General features: G+C 41.9%; 1 protein-coding gene across 1 annotated transcript in view; it reads right to left on the reverse strand.

Moving 5' to 3' along the window:
- Window positions 1–797: 797 nt before the first annotated feature.
- LOC133141864 (glutamine synthetase-like) overlaps window positions 798–22218 on the reverse strand; it is a 29787-nt gene continuing 8366 nt past the window's right edge. Inside the window, exons 5-7 of the mRNA XM_061262659.1 lie at window positions 2544–2671; window positions 1771–1970; window positions 798–1438 (exon numbers count right to left, since the gene is read on the reverse strand). Coding sequence (XP_061118643.1) covers window positions 1138–1438; window positions 1771–1970; window positions 2544–2671 — 629 coding nt within the window. The 3' untranslated portion in view covers window positions 798–1137. The remainder of the gene's footprint in view (window positions 1439–1770; window positions 1971–2543; window positions 2672–22218) is intronic.

The following is a 22218-nucleotide window of genomic DNA, read 5'->3' on the forward strand; positions in this document are numbered from 1 at the left end:
AAGTGTAGAAGACATATTTTGTATATGACATCAAGTGGGTGACAACTGAAGAAGCAGTATTATCAGGGGCACACTAAAAGATAGTGGTCATTTCATATATTTATTCATATATCAATGAACTACCACGTTTGTGAACGTTTTGGCAAAGCCTTCCTCTGGGTGGCTGGAGAAAGGCTTGCCAAAACCTCAGGTCTGGTGTGGTAAGTAATTGATATATCAATAAATACCAATAAATACAAATAAATAACCATTCTATTGAAGAGCTCTGTGTGACTAATGTGATTCATTGTAAGCATTACCATGGGCTGTAATATAAGATGATGGTCAATAAATAAATAAAAAATAGCGGCCAGTTAATCAAGACTAAAAATAGAGTTCATATTTGTATGACACTGGAACACCAAACAATGGGGCGACATGGCTCAGGCAGTAAGAGCAGTCATCTGGCAGTCGGAGGGTTGCCGGTTCGATCCCCCGCCCAGGCTGTGTGGAGGTGTCCCTGAGCAAGACACCTAACCCCCAAATGCTCCGGACGAGCTGGTCGGGGCCTTGCATGGCAGCCAATCGCCGTCGGTGTGCGAGTGTGTGTATGAATGGGTGAATGGAGAAGCATCAATTGTACAGCGCTTTGGATAAAGGCGCTATATAAATGCCTGCCATTTACCCTGTCCACACAACTAGTACCCAACAAGACATGCAAAATTACTCGCTGTCCTGCTTGCATCTCAGTTTTAGTGAAAATGCAGCTTGCTGTATGGGGCTTTTCAAGCCAACATCGCTTGTTAACTTGGCAGTCAACAAAATAAGAATATGCACTTCTGTTATTTATATTTTATATAGTTTTCACTTTAGCTAACCAACCATATTATGAGCAAGAAATGGATTGGGCTATGAAAATGTGTGATGTTTAACTTTGTACCATTTAGAGGTCAAGTTTGCTTCTATTCACCAAGATATTAAAAGAGGGAACAACCTTTTGACAAGGGGTGCCCAAATTTTTGCATGTCTGTAAACTATAGCCTTTTACTTTTAAAAGGCAATTTGTACTTTTACAGTGATGTTGTCAGTAACTGTTCACCTAGAGAAATATAGTATGGCTATCCTGTCCCCTTCCCCCCCCCCCACTCCCACAGAGCCTCAGTCACTGTCAATCTCCCCCAGCAGACAGGTACGGATGATGGCCTCTGTCACCACGTAGGGGTCGCAGTTGGCAGCGGGGCGGCGGTCCTCAAAATAACCCCGGCCGTCCTTGTCCACGCGACGTGGGATACGGATGCTGGCACCTCTATTCGCGGTGCCCGCGGAGAATTGGTCGATACTGGCAGTCTCGTGGGCGCCCGTCAACCTGCGCTTGTTGTCCTCACCACCGTGCATGTCGTAGCAGCGGATATGGTGGGCGTGGCGCTTTTCCAGCTTCTCAATGGCGTCTTCTATGAATCTGATGGAAGGAGGAGCAGAGGGCCGGATCAAGCAATTCATTTATTATTATGCTTAAGTCAACATATGTCAAGTAAAAATGCGCTGTCACTGTAAAGAGTTATTTCATGTGGTGTCTGTACATGAGTGCATGCATGTGTGGTGTATGTACATATATACACAAACACTCACACATAAAACAGTGTGCAATAAGTGAGTCACCATGTGTATGTGTAGTGCAATGCATATTCTCCATGCATAACAGAGTTCTGTGCATGTCTGTATTTCTCTGTATGGTATAGTTTGTGTGTGTGTGTGTACATTTCTCCACACTTAGCAGAGTTGTACACTTACTTCATCCCTCCCTCTTCTCTCATGGCCTCTGTACTGAAGTTGGTATGGCAACCAGACCCGCTCCAGTCTCCCTGCACGGGTTTGGGGTCCAGGTTTGCGATCACCCCAAAGTCTTCACAAACACGGTGCAGCAGGAAGCGAGCCATCCACAAGTGGTCCGGCATCTCTATACCTTCACACGTGCCCACCTGGAACTCCCACTGCAAGGGACAGGGAGAGGAAGAAGACAAGAAATAAAGGAGGGAGCAAAAGAAAGTGAGTGGGAGGTATAGAGACTGATATCAATACAAGATATTGAGATGGCAGGTATGTCATCTGCCAGATTGTAACAGATTTGCTACCAATAATGCCACATACCAGTGGCACTTGACTGTGAGACTGATGACTGTAACTCAGCTGCACTGAATGAGTGTCAATATGTAACTAAGGCGTACTTGTACAGTACAATTTGATCAAAGTAAATCATGTGATGGCAAATTGGCAATTATGAAATATCGCAGGATTTAAGACCACCATTCACCAGATCAGTTCTCCATTTTACAGTTTTATAGCTTTATTAATATCTTTGCCAGGAGTGCCAGAATTTGGGATGACCTCTGGAAACAAAACAATTAGTGATCTACTTGTGGTTAACGCTACACGCACTAATTCACTTGCATTCTCATAAAAACCTGCGTTTTAGTGGCAAACCTCAGATACATCACCAGTTGAAACACTTTGATGCCAGGGTTGGAAAGAGGGTTGGAATCGATCGAGTTGTCTGCTCTGTATACCTGAGAGGGCATGCATTCTGCGTTGGTACCGAAGATCTTCACTCCAGCGTATACGCAGGCCTTGTAGTGACTGTCCACGATGTCTCGGCCAAACGACCTGCCCGCGCCCACTCCGCAGAAGTATGGGCCTAGGAGAGCCAACAAGTGAGTCCTACAACTATTGTCGAGGACCCGGCCCTAGGCCCCCCTGATGAGAGATTGACGGGGGATGGGTTAGAAAGGAATGCATTGTTAACCCCTCGCACACGCCATCGAGGTGGAAGTAAGAACGCCCGTAAGAAGAAAAATATGTGGTTCAGAGAATGAGCAGCCATGCTTGTCAGTAGAGGAGTCTGAAGTCGGGGGACTTAGATTTAGGGTTTTAAGGAGCAAGGTTAAAGTTCTGACTGAGAATACCCCAACCCTACAGGGGAGGGGCACAATGCCTGGCTAAAGAAAAACAAAAATAAGGAAAACGGAAGGGATGTCAATACCGAAAGAAAATTAATGATTAATGGCGGATGATTTACACTCAGCTATTAGCTGGATGTCCTTTGTAGATCCCTTAAGGCGCCACAAAAAGGGGCACCTGAAGAGGGTGTTGGGATGGTGGCAGGCTTTAACGTCTGGCTTGCATGAAATCAAAGTTTGGAGGAAGTCAAGGAGAGATTATGAAACTGACACAGACACCAGTGATGAATAGGTTCATTAAAAACAACATAAGGGCTAGTGTTTTTCCACTCATATATTAAGATGGGGGAAATTCCCAAACCAGAGGGGCCCATGAAATAAAATATTGGGGACAGTTCTTTTGAGGTATGAGAAAATGACAATTGGAAAAACAGAAATAATTAATATGGTCATTGAAAAACAGGTTATATAAAAGATAAATGTCTTCCCGCTTGACATAATGGGGGCATTTCTTATCAAAAAAGGTACACTTTTGTATGCAAAAAAGATATATAAGGGATAAGTTTTTAGACCTTAGAGCAGGATCCCAGAATTTGGCTTCAGAAGATATCTACGAGCTGTTGAAGAGAGAGCAACGCAAGACAGTCAAGCTGGAGTGGCGCGCTCCCTCTGCGCGCCACTCCAGGATATGGATATGGAGAGAGGAGTGACGTACGTGGTGCGGACTCAGCCCAAGAGTTGTGACAGCAGGACTGATGTCGAAGAGGTGTTCACGCGCATCCCTCATCATACAGAAAAGCTGGTGAAAGAGTTAAAGGGCTTTTACAACATGCTTGGAGCCGTGAACTGCACCTGGAGGCCAACAGACGGGACGCAGGGTTCCTCCACGCTACAGAACACCTTCCTGCTGGACCCACGCAAGAACCTGAAGCCTCCCCCCCTAACCTCAGTGTCAGTGAGGAGAGGCACATGCTGCGACTGCACTGCAAAAACCCCCGACGTGTTCGAAGAAATACCAGTGCACATCCCAGACAACAGGCAGGAGAAGTACGAAGTGCAAAGTCACGTCTTTCGAAAGTCTGGGTCCTGATCCTGCCCCAGATTCCCAAACCAATGCAGCTGTTCAAAGAGCTCATCAACAGCAAGGAGGAGGGATCAAATCCCGCAGAAAACAAGCTGGCTATATTTAGGGCATGAGTGGTAATTATAATCTATATTACTTGTAGAAGTAGGAAAAGTAATACATAGAAGTAATACATTATAAGTTTCCTTTTATTTTTATGTCTTTTATTTTTTAGAAAGATACTATATACGATATAAATAAGTAGTAGACTTTAGGGGTGTTCGTACCCATTGTATTAATGGAAGTTCAGTAGCTTTTATCTCCGTGAAGGGGGAGCCATAAGATAAGGTAAAGGCCAAAGAGGAGGATGGATATAGGAAGGGTGTACCTTGATTTTTAAACATCGTGGTGGAAAGGTAATTTAGAAAGAGCTAAGAGGGGTATATGTAACTTGCATGTGATTAGCAAACTGCAAAAGATGATATGTACACTGTAATCTGTATAACTCTATTCTTTTGATTGATTATAATAAAGTATATCTTACTATAATCATATGTGATAGAGTCTTTAGAGGAATACATTGAATACAGGACATCGATTACCAGATTTGCATCACACCCTTCATTTCGAGACTGGGCTGGAAGTTCAGTAGAACTTACCAGGGCTCCAGGACGTTCGGAGTACTTGAGGTCGTCCCCGAGACACCTCCTCGTGGGGTACTGCTCGTGGGAACGTGAGGTCTGAGCTCGGCAAGGGGTCCGTGGCTCACGACAATTTTGGCGCCCAACGTGGGGCACGAGCAGCAGAGAATTGCTCACGGCCTATTGAGGCATTGTCCGAGTGGATTCCTACTCGAGGGTCTCGAGTTGATTACTGGCACTGAAGAGAAAGGTGCTGGACACCTAAGTAGTGAAACCGTAAATACTCGAACTCAAAAGGAATCGAAGTAATTTAGAATAAGTTACAATATTAGAAAACTGTATAGGACAGTAAATTCTAATAAAGTAATAGTATACATATCAATCTATAAATAGGTGGGAAAATGGCTGTCAGTGATATGCCAGACCCACATATAGAAATATATTATCTAATAAAGAATAGCCCATAGTAGGGACTACTAGGGACTAAACAAGTCGCGCCTCCGACAGAGGGAGAGGTATTGGTTCGGAAAATACATAAAGAGAATGGACATTTCTCTTTTAATGTAATTAAGAACTTGAATAGGTTACATATACCCAAGCTGAAAGAGGTAGTGAAGGGAGTAGTTAAGAACTGCTCACAATGCCAGATGATTAATACACCACACGGCCTGTGGAGTGCTGGATTAACTATAAGGTCGGGAGTACCCTGGGGAAGTATTTGCATGGACGTGGCCGGTCCTGTAGTACGATCCACAGGGGGGCACCGATACTTGCTGATAATAGTTGATTCGTGCACTGGGTACACCCTGGTCCATCCTCTGCGGCAAGGTACGGGGAGACAGATTCTAGCCAAGCTAGAAAGCACAGTAATGGCAATAGGAAAACCTAAAGAAATTAGATCAGACAATGGAGCACATTTCAAGGATACCCTTATCAATAAATGGTGTATCAAAAACAATATAGAAAGAATATTTTCCCCACCCTATCATCCCCAAGCAAATGGGATAGTAGAGAGGAAGATACAAACAGTGAAGAGATTAATAGCTAAAACTTGTAATAGCAAGGATTGGGATCAGAACCTCATAAAATTACATGAGCAGATAAATGACTATGACACTACGGGGGGGGGGGGCACGGCCTTTTATAAAATGTTCCAAAGGGAATATGAAACCAGAGAAACAGGGAGACCACTAGTAAATACCGCTCCTCTGTGCCCCTTACAGGTAGGAGATCAAGTCAGAACTAGAAATCAAGGCCCACAACCAGGTGTCCCTGTAAAGGTGAGGTTTGGACCTATAGATAGGGTAGAGAAAGTGTTAGATAAAAACACGGTAGAATTGAAAAAGGGAGGAATAACCTCAGTAGCACAGTGTAAGAAAATATAATGGAGATAGGATCACAGAAATATTTACTGCCTAAAAGCTTGTTCCCTAAAGTCTGGGTCAAGGTGGTCAGACAGACAGAGGGAACATTTAGAGTTTTAACAGCTAGAAAAGGTCATGACCTGGCACAACATGGGGGCCAGAAATTAATAAAACCTTGTCCAGTGCTGGAAGAAATTAAAGGACCAGGCTGTTGCATCATGTGTTCATGTAATGAATTAAGGCCAGGATATCAGGGACCTGGTGGGGCAAGAGTACCCCCAAAAATAGAGGGGTTACCAGGGGACGCCCTATGGGGAATGACAACCCAGACAGGGCATTCTCCAGTAGTAATGATGCACAGATTAGTGGTCTGTGGACAGTGCAGGATTAGCATTGCGACAAATACCACTTTTCTCATGGCCAGAGAAATAGAGGGGCCTGAGAAGGGGGGGCAGCCTAGGAAAAAATGTAGCTGCCTTGAAACAGCAGAAGGGGAACTTGTGACATGTAATGAGTGCAGGGAACTCACTTTCGAGGGATCAGCTGTAGCAGCGGGCCTCACTCATGCATTAATCCCCTATGATAAAAACGAGACCTCCAAAGGTCAGGAAAAGTCAACATATGCCCAGCCCATTATGGGTAGACAAAGAGACGACCAACTAAGAAATGTTATTGAACAGACATACAACTATGGGCCCACCTGGCTGCTGATGGTTAACCGAAGGGGAGAGACAGATACCAGACCTATGAGGTTTAGGCGAAAAGCCATAAATAGAGAAGGAAGAGTAGTATGGAGATTAACAGATTATAAAGAGGAAGTTAAAAATTGTCTGTACCCACCAGAAGATGCTGAAGTACTAGACATACCTTTTGGGGATCATAAAACCAGAGCATGGTACAGCAGTGATACAGATTTATTAATGAGAAAGTTCAAAGCTAGAGCACAAAAAGTAGGGCAAGTGGCATACTTCAGGTTACACGCTTTCCCTGTAGAAGGGATATTAAAAGGGGTGAGAAGACAATTAATTGTGTGCGCAGAAGGCATAATTAATGATAAAGGGCAAGTAAGAGAAACAATTGTGGTTGAGGAATCTCGGAGGGGAGCCACAGGGCGGATAAACCCTCGCCGCAACCATTCTGATGATAAAGACGAGGCCACAGGGCCTCTTTACACACTAACCATAACAGTCACCACCAGAGTTGGGGTTGGCGAAGGTGTATACTCTTATATATTTCGGCTAGGCACTCAGTGGAACCCCTGTCTACAGAAGCTGACGGAAAAGCAGCTGAACCTGTAGTTCCAGACCCCGAGCCAGAGTACAAGGACGTCCACGATTTTGCTACTACAATACCACTGAGAAATAACCCGAACAATGGAGGACCTAGAGATGCTTCTCAGCAACGATGCACAAGGAGGCCGAGAATGTCGTGCTTCAGCGGGTGTTTCCGATCAGGAAATGCTGACAGAGTACATGAAAATCCGAAATCAAAAGAAAAATCAACAAATCCTGCGCAGTGAGTCTTTGAAGAAGGGACAAGATCGGGAAAAGAAAGGGTTAGCAATACTAGGGTTAATAATTTTTGTAGTAGTAATAGGATTAGGAAATTATGTAATGAAATATAGAGTCCCTTACCAATACACATGCGTTACTAAGGAAATAAATGTGATCTGGTGTGAATACAACATGACATCACCAGGAAGTGAAAATAGTACTGAAAATTGCGGTCAGGAAATGAAAAACGAAACATGCTGTCACTATTTGACTCAAGGAGGTCGGAAATCCAGTATGATAGAATGCGATGTCAGCTGTATCAACACAGACAGGAAACAGAAATGTTCAAGAGGCAGGCAAACTCGATATTATCCAAGCTCATTGGGGCATAAAGTAAAGCGGGAGGTCCCGACAAAAAATACTCAAAAGGCAAGGAGATGTGAGCTTAGATACCCCTTGCTTATAAGGAAAGGGTTACCGAGTTACACTGGACTTCGATGGTCACAATTAGAACAACGAGGAATAATATGGGGACCCACAACACCACTACTGACTAGTCTATATATAGGGGACCCGCAACAATATCCCAAAATAGATAAATCAATAAAGATGCAAAAGGAACTAGGGTGGACAAATACATATGTATATCAGAATAGAACTTTACTGTGTACATTAGCCTATTGGAGTCAAGATAAATTTCGAAAGGGCATTTGGGCAGCTGATACAATCCAAGCAATGCCATCGTTATTGATTAAGACAGTAATACCTTCTCGAGAAATAGTAGAGAAGATACTTCAGAAAGAAAGGGAGATGATAGAAGAAATGAGAGAGTATGCAATATCAGTATATATAGAAGACGAAAAAGATATAAGGGAAAAATCAATCTCTAAAAACGACATTAAAAAGGGTGTAATGACAATGGCATGCACCTGGGAAGATGATGAATACGTAACCTTCAGATATAGGCCCGTAGAAGAACAACTTAGGAATTGGATAAGTTGGTACTGGAACAAAGTTATGAAAGGAAAAGATCCTAAAACAGATTACAAGGAAGAGTGGATTCATTATACGTTAATGAGTGGTTGGTGGGAGGCCTATGCTGGAGATATAGGGAATAATGCACAAAACCAGGACTATTTTAAAAATTATGTCCCTGACCACTTCGTGCCACCGCTCAGAACTAATTACACAGGGAAGCAAGAACATGGAGCTAAGCCTCAACTAATATATTTTAATGACAAATTTGGGAAAAGGTTGTATATAGTAAATCAGATAACACCTGTAAGAGAGGAAAAGAGTTAATATGGCAACAGCCAGCTTGTGACCTTCGAGACGACTTGCGTCTGGTATGGAAAGCTTGGAAGGAGATGATTAATGCAGGACATGTATACGAAGGATATAAGTGGATGAGAAACTTAACTCTTTATAGCAATACAAGTAAACGTATTTTTATAGGGAGAGGAGGGGTCTCTAATGTGATCAGAGCAATCTGGACAGGAGTTAAACAAGGAGTGAATAATGGAGTAAATATGTTTAAAGAAACCACTTCTAATATCATGTCCTGGGGATGGGACACTATTAAATCCCTGTTTGGGCCCTGGGTATGGGTTATAGGAGTTGGAATATTAATCATAGGAATAATATATGTCATTTTTGTATGCTTAAGGTGCAGGCGTCATAGACAACAGTATTCATATCACAAGCTCGAGTCTCAAAAACAAGAGCATGAGCATCAGCGTACTTTTGCTGAAATCTTGACCCGACGACCCCGGCAAGAAATCACTAACTGTTAAGGGAGGCCTAAGATAGACATAAGGAAAAGATAGAGGGGTGAGGGATACTGACCTCAAAAACCAAAATGGCTACCCAAAACACAAACAGATAAGTTATAAAGCCTGGAACAGTCAGAGACACAGGTCACAGCAGAAAAACAACTGAGGCAAGCATATTGGAATAATGGCAACTTGGAACAGTTCCTATGAAACCATGAGCCTAATCGGGAATGTATCAGGGGAAGGAAATCTGGGAGTGCGGGATAACGGTGAAGCAATACCGTTAGCTCTATCCATGGTGAGTTCCCTCCTCCGAGCTCTTGATTTGAATCTTGGTAACATAGTAACAGTAATTAAACTCATTAGGAGTACAAATTATTAATTGAATTCTAAAATCAAAATATGGTTTTATTTGGAATGCGGATTTCAGGACAAGATTTCAGACAAAGATAACAAATGTAATTTGAATGCTGAATATGAGATTTGATTTTTTGTCAATAACAGGCATGAATACAAATATGGAATTACAAATTTACTAAGTGGCTAGTATTAATACAACATGCATTGGCTATGGGATTTCTAAATTCTAAAAATTTTTTAATAGGCAGGTATTAAGAAATAATATAAATGCTATACCTGATCATGCTTGTGTTCGATGGGTCACAAATAATAACAGTCCTCAGTTGTATGTCCATGGAAATGCAAATACTTGTGAATCCAAAATGTAGGGGCAGGAGCCCAGAGAATGATTTATATATCTTGTGTACTTAGAAATCAAAATTGACATCTGAGGCCTAGGGCCTCCAAACAAAGAAGGGGATTCACAGGAATCCGCACACTGAAGTTACAAATTCAAAAATGAACTCCAAAGAGAGATGTCCCGTGTAAGAATAGTTGCATGGCCTCCTGCACCAAACCAGCAAACCGTATACATAAATCTACGCATCCAACAGAGATGTAACTTGATCCTTTGAACGTTTAAGATTGATTGGGAAAAATCCTGCTGGTTAATAAATAACCATTCTCACAAGGAAAAGAGAAATTTTGTAGTGTGTATCCATAAAAAAAGTAATAATAATAATAATCCCCTAAATTGTTCACCGGGTCTAATCGAAACCGTGTAAATATATAAAAGAATTAAGTTCCTAGGGAATATAGATAATCAAAAGCGCATGGAAAAACTTATATATTCTAGTAGAGGTAGGATGGAAAAATAATATAAAATAAAGAAAAATTGTATTTGATCTCTTACAGAATAAAACCGGGAAATGGATTGTGGAAAAAGAACAAGTGGAAGCCAGTGAATCACAATTCCCAGTGACAGCCCTAAAAGAGGGGTTCGCAAATGAAACAGATACACCCAGAAATCCCATAGAATTAGGAGGGTATCGTAATCATATAGTGAATACTTTGTTTGCTTTTGGAGATAAGAAAAGGTTATTTAACACCTGCAACCTCAAATACCCCCACTAGATTCCTGTCTGAACTGTGAGAAAACCGTGAGGTCTAGGAGGGGGGCCAGGGGCCTATACGGTAGTCTCTGCACCCCATGCTTTATCTTGAACAAGAATGAATGCATCAATATTATCAACCTAGACAATCACAGAGAAAAATTTGAAATTTTAGAGAATACAATGACTGTATATACAGACATTCCAAATTACCCATTGTCAGAGGGATTATTCACACCCATAACATGTATCAGCATGATTAAATTCTATCCTTATAATGAGGAAAAACAAGATATTGTGACAATACGCAGAAATATATTTCCGTATATCTACGAAGACCTTGAAGGGAAACAACAAACTAAATATATAATCAAGAGAAAAAAGTACCCTCTCGACAGCTATAAAAACACTCGAACGGGGAGAACTATGTGGGGAAGGGGTTTGTATTATCTATATATTATTTTATTTTTAAAGACAGTTTGGGGTATACCTCTGAAGGAGAAGTACCAACCAAGGACAGGAGGTGGTGATGTGTACAGAAAGGCTTTCCTGGAACAACAAGCCTTCCTCGATGGAAGGAACAGTTTCCAGATTACACGCTGTATTCCTGAACCTGAAGGAGGAAAGATCCCAAGGAGTCGGTGCATCATCTGCTTTGAGGATGTGAGAGACGTTGCCCATTTCACGCTGCGAGGAGGCATGCGGGGATGCCTGGAATGCGTCTGCTTCAACATGAAGACAATGCTCAGGAATGGACAGGACTTTGGATACGAGGCTCCTGTAAAGGAGTGGCTTTTGGGACTATTGGTTGTATCATTGTTTTATTCTTTTATTTTTTGTTTTTATATTAGCACACACATTTATATATACAGATATGTATTCTCATGCATATAGTCAGAGGACTATTAAATAATAAATTGTTCTTGTGACAGATAACCAGAAAAAATGTAAGGGAGGGGTGAGTGCTCTCCTCAGCTTACGTCATATAGGCATATGTGCAGGAGATAGGGCAGAATACTTTCCCATTGGTAGGTGTGCTCATGGGCTTGATTGATGATAAAAAACAATGAGGAGGATGATAGATGGGAGCCCAGTTAGTATTTGGTACTCCCTACCGTTTGATACTTGGATATTAACGCTATGTGAGTTAATTGAGAGGCACTTACGGGCTAAGATTGGCTTAGTGCGAGGGGTTGAAGGGGGTGTCGAGGACCCGGCCCTAGGCCCCCCTGATGAGAGATTGACGGGGGATGGGTTAGAAAGGAATGCATTGTTAACCCCTCGCACACGCCATCGAGGTGGTAGTAAGAACGCCCGTAAGAAGAAAAATATGTGGTTCAGAGAATGAGCAGCCATGCTTGTCAGTAGAGGAGTCTGAAGTCGGGGGACTTAGATTTAGGGTTTTAAGGAGCAAGGTTAAAGTTCTGACTGAGAATACCCCAACCCTACAGGGGAGGGGCACAATGCCTGGCTAAAGAAAAACAAAAATAAGGAAAACGGAAGGGATGTCAATACCGAAAGAAAATTAATGATTAATGGCGGATGATTTACACTCAGCTATTAGCTGGATGTCCTTTGTAGATCCCTTAAGGCGCCACAAAAAGGGGCACCTGAAGAGGGTGTTGGGATGGTGGCAGGCTTTAACGTCTGGCTTGCATGAAATCAAAGTTTGGAGGAAGTCAAGGAGAGATTATGAAACTGACACAGACACCAGTGATGAATAGGTTCATTAAAAACAACATAAGGGCTAGTGTTTTTCCACTCATATATTAAGATGGGGGAAATTCCCAAACCAGAGGGGCCCATGAAATAAAATATTGGGGACAGTTCTTTTGAGGTATGAGAAAATGACAATTGGAAAAACAGAAATAATTAATATGGTCATTGAAAAACAGGTTATATAAAAGATAAATGTCTTCCCGCTTGACATAATGGGGGCATTTCTTATCAAAAAAGGTACACTTTTGTATGCAAAAAAGATATATAAGGGATAAGTTTTTAGACCTTGGAGCAGGATCCCAGAATTTGGCTTCAGAAGATATCTACGAGCTGTTGAAGAGAGAGCAACGCAAGACAGTCAAGCTGGAGTGGCGCGCTCCCTCTGCGCGCCACTCCAGGATATGGATATGGAGAGAGGAGTGACGTACGTGGTGCGGACTCAGCCCAAGAGTTGTGACAGCAGGACTGATGTCGAAGAGGTGTTCACGCGCATCCCTCATCATACAGAAAAGCTGGTGAAAGAGTTAAAGGGCTTTTACAACATGCTTGGAGCCGTGAACTGCACCTGGAGGCCAACAGACGGGACGCGGGGTTCCTCCACGCTACAGAACACCTTCCTGCTGGACCCACGCAAGAACCTGAAGCCTCCCCCCCTAACCTCAGTGTCAGTGAGGAGAGGCACATGCTGCGACTGCACTGCAAAAACCCCCGACGTGTTCGAAGAAATACCAGTGCACATCCCAGACAACAGGCAGGAGAAGTACGAAGTGCAAAGTCACGTCTTTCGAAAGTCTGGGTCCTGATCCTGCCCCAGATTCCCAAACCAATGCAGCTGTTCAAAGAGCTCATCAACAGCAAGGAGGAGGGATCAAATCCCGCAGAAAACAAGCTGGCTATATTTAGGGCATGAGTGGTAATTATAATCTATATTACTTGTAGAAGTAGGAAAAGTAATACATAGAAGTAATACATTATAAGTTTCCTTTTATTTTTATGTCTTTTATTTTTTAGAAAGATACTATATACGATATAAATAAGTAGTAGACTTTAGGGGTGTTCGTACCCATTGTATTAATGGAAGTTCAGTAGCTTTTATCTCCGTGAAGGGGGAGCCATAAGATAAGGTAAAGGCCAAAGAGGAGGATGGATATAGGAAGGGTGTACCTTGATTTTTAAACATCGTGGTGGAAAGGTAATTTAGAAAGAGCTAAGAGGGGTATATGTAACTTGCATGTGATTAGCAAACTGCAAAAGATGATATGTACACTGTAATCTGTATAACTCTATTCTTTTGATTGATTATAATAAAGTATATCTTACTATAATCATATGTGATAGAGTCTTTAGAGGAATACATTGAATACAGGACATCGATTACCAGATTTGCATCACACCCTTCATTTCGAGACTGGGCTGGAAGTTCAGTAGAACTTACCAGGGCTCCAGGACGTTCGGAGTACTTGAGGTCGTCCCCGAGACACCTCCTCGTGGGGTACTGCTCGTGGGAACGTGAGGTCTGAGCTCGGCAAGGGGTCCGTGGCTCACGACAATTTTGGCGCCCAACGTGGGGCACGAGCAGCAGAGAATTGCTCACGGCCTATTGAGGCATTGTCCGAGTGGATTCCTACTCGAGGGTCTCGAGTTGATTACTGGCACTGAAGAGAAAGGTGCTGGACACCTAAGTAGTGAAACCGTAAATACTCGAACTCAAAAGGAATCGAAGTAATTTAGAATAAGTTACAATATTAGAAAACTGTATAGGACAGTAAATTCTAATAAAGTAATAGTATACATATCAATCTATAAATAGGTGGGAAAATGGCTGTCAGTGATATGCCAGACCCACATATAGAAATATATTATCTAATAAAGAATAGCCCATAGTAGGGACTACTAGGGACTAAACAAGTCGCGCCTCCGACAGAGGGAGAGGTATTGGTTCGGAAAATACATAAAGAGAATGGACATTTCTCTTTTAATGTAATTAAGAACTTGAATAGGTTACATATACCCAAGCTGAAAGAGGTAGTGAAGGGAGTAGTTAAGAACTGCTCACAATGCCAGATGATTAATACACCACACGGCCTGTGGAGTGCTGGATTAACTATAAGGTCGGGAGTACCCTGGGGAAGTATTTGCATGGACGTGGCCGGTCCTGTAGTACGATCCACAGGGGGGCACCGATACTTGCTGATAATAGTTGATTCGTGCACTGGGTACACCCTGGTCCATCCTCTGCGGCAAGGTACGGGGAGACAGATTCTAGCCAAGCTAGAAAGCACAGTAATGGCAATAGGAAAACCTAAAGAAATTAGATCAGACAATGGAGCACATTTCAAGGATACCCTTATCAATAAATGGTGTATCAAAAACAATATAGAAAGAATATTTTCCCCACCCTATCATCCCCAAGCAAATGGGATAGTAGAGAGGAAGATACAAACAGTGAAGAGATTAATAGCTAAAACTTGTAATAGCAAGGATTGGGATCAGAACCTCATAAAATTACATGAGCAGATAAATGACTATGACACTACGGGGGGGGGGGCACGGCCTTTTATAAAATGTTCCAAAGGGAATATGAAACCAGAGAAACAGGGAGACCACTAGTAAATACCGCTCCTCTGTGCCCCTTACAGGTAGGAGATCAAGTCAGAACTAGAAATCAAGGCCCACAACCAGGTGTCCCTGTAAAGGTGAGGTTTGGACCTATAGATAGGGTAGAGAAAGTGTTAGATAAAAACACGGTAGAATTGAAAAAGGGAGGAATAACCTCAGTAGCACAGTGTAAGAAAATATAATGGAGATAGGATCACAGAAATATTTACTGCCTAAAAGCTTGTTCCCTAAAGTCTGGGTCAAGGTGGTCAGACAGACAGAGGGAACATTTAGAGTTTTAACAGCTAGAAAAGGTCATGACCTGGCACAACATGGGGGCCAGAAATTAATAAAACCTTGTCCAGTGCTGGAAGAAATTAAAGGACCAGGCTGTTGCATCATGTGTTCATGTAATGAATTAAGGCCAGGATATCAGGGACCTGGTGGGGCAAGAGTACCCCCAAAAATAGAGGGGTTACCAGGGGACGCCCTATGGGGAATGACAACCCAGACAGGGCATTCTCCAGTAGTAATGATGCACAGATTAGTGGTCTGTGGACAGTGCAGGATTAGCATTGCGACAAATACCACTTTTCTCATGGCCAGAGAAATAGAGGGGCCTGAGAAGGGGGGGCAGCCTAGGAAAAAATGTAGCTGCCTTGAAACAGCAGAAGGGGAACTTGTGACATGTAATGAGTGCAGGGAACTCACTTTCGAGGGATCAGCTGTAGCAGCGGGCCTCACTCATGCATTAATCCCCTATGATAAAAACGAGACCTCCAAAGGTCAGGAAAAGTCAACATATGCCCAGCCCATTATGGGTAGACAAAGAGACGACCAACTAAGAAATGTTATTGAACAGACATACAACTATGGGCCCACCTGGCTGCTGATGGTTAACCGAAGGGGAGAGACAGATACCAGACCTATGAGGTTTAGGCGAAAAGCCATAAATAGAGAAGGAAGAGTAGTATGGAGATTAACAGATTATAAAGAGGAAGTTAAAAATTGTCTGTACCCACCAGAAGATGCTGAAGTACTAGACATACCTTTTGGGGATCATAAAACCAGAGCATGGTACAGCAGTGATACAGATTTATTAATGAGAAAGTTCAAAGCTAGAGCACAAAAAGTAGGGCAAGTGGCATACTTCAGGTTACACGCTTTCCCTGTAGAAGGGATATTAAAAGGGGTGAGAAGACAATTAATTGTGTGCGCAGAAGGCATAATTAATGATAAAGGGCAAGTAAGAGAAACAATTGTGGTTGAGGAATCTCGGAGGGGAGCCACAGGGCGGATAAACCCTCGCCGCAACCATTCTGATGATAAAGACGAGGCCACAGGGCCTCTTTACACACTAACCATAACAGTCACCACCAGAGTTGGGGTTGGCGAAGGTGTATACTCTTATATATTTCGGCTAGGCACTCAGTGGAACCCCTGTCTACAGAAGCTGACGGAAAAGCAGCTGAACCTGTAGTTCCAGACCCCGAGCCAGAGTACAAGGACGTCCACGATTTTGCTACTACAATACCACTGAGAAATAACCCGAACAATGGAGGACCTAGAGATGCTTCTCAGCAACGATGCACAAGGAGGCCGAGAATGTCGTGCTTCAGCGGGTGTTTCCGATCAGGAAATGCTGACAGAGTACATGAAAATCCGAAATCAAAAGAAAAATCAACAAATCCTGCGCAGTGAGTCTTTGAAGAAGGGACAAGATCGGGAAAAGAAAGGGTTAGCAATACTAGGGTTAATAATTTTTGTAGTAGTAATAGGATTAGGAAATTATGTAATGAAATATAGAGTCCCTTACCAATACACATGCGTTACTAAGGAAATAAATGTGATCTGGTGTGAATACAACATGACATCACCAGGAAGTGAAAATAGTACTGAAAATTGCGGTCAGGAAATGAAAAACGAAACATGCTGTCACTATTTGACTCAAGGAGGTCGGAAATCCAGTATGATAGAATGCGATGTCAGCTGTATCAACACAGACAGGAAACAGAAATGTTCAAGAGGCAGGCAAACTCGATATTATCCAAGCTCATTGGGGCATAAAGTAAAGCGGGAGGTCCCGACAAAAAATACTCAAAAGGCAAGGAGATGTGAGCTTAGATACCCCTTGCTTATAAGGAAAGGGTTACCGAGTTACACTGGACTTCGATGGTCACAATTAGAACAACGAGGAATAATATGGGGACCCACAACACCACTACTGACTAGTCTATATATAGGGGACCCGCAACAATATCCCAAAATAGATAAATCAATAAAGATGCAAAAGGAACTAGGGTGGACAAATACATATGTATATCAGAATAGAACTTTACTGTGTACATTAGCCTATTGGAGTCAAGATAAATTTCGAAAGGGCATTTGGGCAGCTGATACAATCCAAGCAATGCCATCGTTATTGATTAAGACAGTAATACCTTCTCGAGAAATAGTAGAGAAGATACTTCAGAAAGAAAGGGAGATGATAGAAGAAATGAGAGAGTATGCAATATCAGTATATATAGAAGACGAAAAAGATATAAGGGAAAAATCAATCTCTAAAAACGACATTAAAAAGGGTGTAATGACAATGGCATGCACCTGGGAAGATGATGAATACGTAACCTTCAGATATAGGCCCGTAGAAGAACAACTTAGGAATTGGATAAGTTGGTACTGGAACAAAGTTATGAAAGGAAAAGATCCTAAAACAGATTACAAGGAAGAGTGGATTCATTATACGTTAATGAGTGGTTGGTGGGAGGCCTATGCTGGAGATATAGGGAATAATGCACAAAACCAGGACTATTTTAAAAATTATGTCCCTGACCACTTCGTGCCACCGCTCAGAACTAATTACACAGGGAAGCAAGAACATGGAGCTAAGCCTCAACTAATATATTTTAATGACAAATTTGGGAAAAGGTTGTATATAGTAAATCAGATAACACCTGTAAGAGAGGAAAAGAGTTAATATGGCAACAGCCAGCTTGTGACCTTCGAGACGACTTGCGTCTGGTATGGAAAGCTTGGAAGGAGATGATTAATGCAGGACATGTATACGAAGGATATAAGTGGATGAGAAACTTAACTCTTTATAGCAATACAAGTAAACGTATTTTTATAGGGAGAGGAGGGGTCTCTAATGTGATCAGAGCAATCTGGACAGGAGTTAAACAAGGAGTGAATAATGGAGTAAATATGTTTAAAGAAACCACTTCTAATATCATGTCCTGGGGATGGGACACTATTAAATCCCTGTTTGGGCCCTGGGTATGGGTTATAGGAGTTGGAATATTAATCATAGGAATAATATATGTCATTTTTGTATGCTTAAGGTGCAGGCGTCATAGACAACAGTATTCATATCACAAGCTCGAGTCTCAAAAACAAGAGCATGAGCATCAGCGTACTTTTGCTGAAATCTTGACCCGACGACCCCGGCAAGAAATCACTAACTGTTAAGGGAGGCCTAAGATAGACATAAGGAAAAGATAGAGGGGTGAGGGATACTGACCTCAAAAACCAAAATGGCTACCCAAAACACAAACAGATAAGTTATAAAGCCTGGAACAGTCAGAGACACAGGTCACAGCAGAAAAACAACTGAGGCAAGCATATTGGAATAATGGCAACTTGGAACAGTTCCTATGAAACCATGAGCCTAATCGGGAATGTATCAGGGGAAGGAAATCTGGGAGTGCGGGATAACGGTGAAGCAATACCGTTAGCTCTATCCATGGTGAGTTCCCTCCTCCGAGCTCTTGATTTGAATCTTGGTAACATAGTAACAGTAATTAAACTCATTAGGAGTACAAATTATTAATTGAATTCTAAAATCAAAATATGGTTTTATTTGGAATGCGGATTTCAGGACAAGATTTCAGACAAAGATAACAAATGTAATTTGAATGCTGAATATGAGATTTGATTTTTTGTCAATAACAGGCACCTTATGAATACAAATATGGAATTACAAATTTACTAAGTGGCTAGTATTAATACAACATGCATTGGCTATGGGATTTCTAAATTCTAAAAATTTTTTAATAGGCAGGTATTAAGAAATAATATAAATGCTATACCTGATCATGCTTGTGTTCGATGGGTCACAAATAATAACAGTCCTCAGTTGTATGTCCATGGAAATGCAAATACTTGTGAATCCAAAATGTAGGGGCAGGAGCCCAGAGAATGATTTATATATCTTGTGTACTTAGAAATCAAAATTGACATCTGAGGCCTAGGGCCTCCAAACAAAGAAGGGGATTCACAGGAATCCGCACACTGAAGTTACAAATTCAAAAATGAACTCCAAAGAGAGATGTCCCGTGTAAGAATAGTTGCATGGCCTCCTGCACCAAACCAGCAAACCGTATACATAAATCTACGCATCCAACAGAGATGTAACTTGATCCTTTGAACGTTTAAGATTGATTGGGAAAAATCCTGCTGGTTAATAAATAACCATTCTCACAAGGAAAAGAGAAATTTTGTAGTGTGTATCCATAAAAAAAGTAATAATAATAATAATCCCCTAAATTGTTCACCGGGTCTAATCGAAACCGTGTAAATATATAAAAGAATTAAGTTCCTAGGGAATATAGATAATCAAAAGCGCATGGAAAAACTTATATATTCTAGTAGAGGTAGGATGGAAAAATAATATAAAATAAAGAAAAATTGTATTTGATCTCTTACAGAATAAAACCGGGAAATGGATTGTGGAAAAAGAACAAGTGGAAGCCAGTGAATCACAATTCCCAGTGACAGCCCTAAAAGAGGGGTTCGCAAATGAAACAGATACACCCAGAAATCCCATAGAATTAGGAGGGTATCGTAATCATATAGTGAATACTTTGTTTGCTTTTGGAGATAAGAAAAGGTTATTTAACACCTGCAACCTCAAATACCCCCACTAGATTCCTGTCTGAACTGTGAGAAAACCGTGAGGTCTAGGAGGGGGGCCAGGGGCCTATACGGTAGTCTCTGCACCCCATGCTTTATCTTGAACAAGAATGAATGCATCAATATTATCAACCTAGACAATCACAGAGAAAAATTTGAAATTTTAGAGAATACAATGACTGTATATACAGACATTCCAAATTACCCATTGTCAGAGGGATTATTCACACCCATAACATGTATCAGCATGATTAAATTCTATCCTTATAATGAGGAAAAACAAGATATTGTGACAATACGCAGAAATATATTTCCGTATATCTACGAAGACCTTGAAGGGAAACAACAAACTAAATATATAATCAAGAGAAAAAAGTACCCTCTCGACAGCTATAAAAACACTCGAACGGGGAGAACTATGTGGGGAAGGGGTTTGTATTATCTATATATTATTTTATTTTTAAAGACAGTTTGGGGTATACCTCTGAAGGAGAAGTACCAACCAAGGACAGGAGGTGGTGATGTGTACAGAAAGGCTTTCCTGGAACAACAAGCCTTCCTCGATGGAAGGAACAGTTTCCAGATTACACGCTGTATTCCTGAACCTGAAGGAGGAAAGATCCCAAGGAGTCGGTGCATCATCTGCTTTGAGGATGTGAGAGACGTTGCCCATTTCACGCTGCGAGGAGGCATGCGGGGATGCCTGGAATGCGTCTGCTTCAACATGAAGACAATGCTCAGGAATGGACAGGACTTTGGATACGAGGCTCCTGTAAAGGAGTGGCTTTTGGGACTATTGGTTGTATCATTGTTTTATTCTTTTATTTTTTGTTTTTATATTAGCACACACATTTATATATACAGATATGTATTCTCATGCATATAGTCAGAGGACTATTAAATAATAAATTGTTCTTGTGACAGATAACCAGAAAAAATGTAAGGGAGGGGTGAGTGCTCTCCTCAGCTTACGTCATATAGGCATATGTGCAGGAGATAGGGCAGAATACTTTCCCATTGGTAGGTGTGCTCATGGGCTTGATTGATGATAAAAAACAATGAGGAGGATGATAGATGGGAGCCCAGTTAGTATTTGGTACTCCCTACCGTTTGATACTTGGATATTAACGCTATGTGAGTTAATTGAGAGGCACTTACGGGCTAAGATTGGCTTAGTGCGAGGGGTTGAAGGGGGTGTCGAGGACCCGGCCCTAGGCCCCCCTGATGAGAGATTGACGGGGGATGGGTTAGAAAGGAATGCATTGTTAACCCCTCGCACACGCCATCGAGGTGGTAGTAAGAACGCCCGTAAGAAGAAAAATATGTGGTTCAGAGAATGAGCAGCCATGCTTGTCAGTAGAGGAGTCTGAAGTCGGGGGACTTAGATTTAGGGTTTTAAGGAGCAAGGTTAAAGTTCTGACTGAGAATACCCCAACCCTACAGGGGAGGGGCACAATGCCTGGCTAAAGAAAAACAAAAATAAGGAAAACGGAAGGGATGTCAATACCGAAAGAAAATTAATGATTAATGGCGGATGATTTACACTCAGCTATTAGCTGGATGTCCTTTGTAGATCCCTTAAGGCGCCACAAAAAGGGGCACCTGAAGAGGGTGTTGGGATGGTGGCAGGCTTTAACGTCTGGCTTGCATGAAATCAAAGTTTGGAGGAAGTCAAGGAGAGATTATGAAACTGACACAGACACCAGTGATGAATAGGTTCATTAAAAACAACATAAGGGCTAGTGTTTTTCCACTCATATATTAAGATGGGGGAAATTCCCAAACCAGAGGGGCCCATGAAATAAAATATTGGGGACAGTTCTTTTGAGGTATGAGAAAATGACAATTGGAAAAACAGAAATAATTAATATGGTCATTGAAAAACAGGTTATATAAAAGATAAATGTCTTCCCGCTTGACATAATGGGGGCATTTCTTATCAAAAAAGGTACACTTTTGTATGCAAAAAAGATATATAAGGGATAAGTTTTTAGACCTTGGAGCAGGATCCCAGAATTTGGCTTCAGAAGATATCTACGAGCTGTTGAAGAGAGAGCAACGCAAGACAGTCAAGCTGGAGTGGCGCGCTCCCTCTGCGCGCCACTCCAGGATATGGATATGGAGAGAGGAGTGACGTACGTGGTGCGGACTCAGCCCAAGAGTTGTGACAGCAGGACTGATGTCGAAGAGGTGTTCACGCGCATCCCTCATCATACAGAAAAGCTGGTGAAAGAGTTAAAGGGCTTTTACAACATGCTTGGAGCCGTGAACTG

The sequence above is a fragment of the Conger conger genome, chromosome 12 (assembly GCF_963514075.1).
Source record: "Conger conger chromosome 12, fConCon1.1, whole genome shotgun sequence".
Lineage (NCBI taxonomy): Eukaryota > Metazoa > Chordata > Actinopteri > Anguilliformes > Congridae > Conger > Conger conger.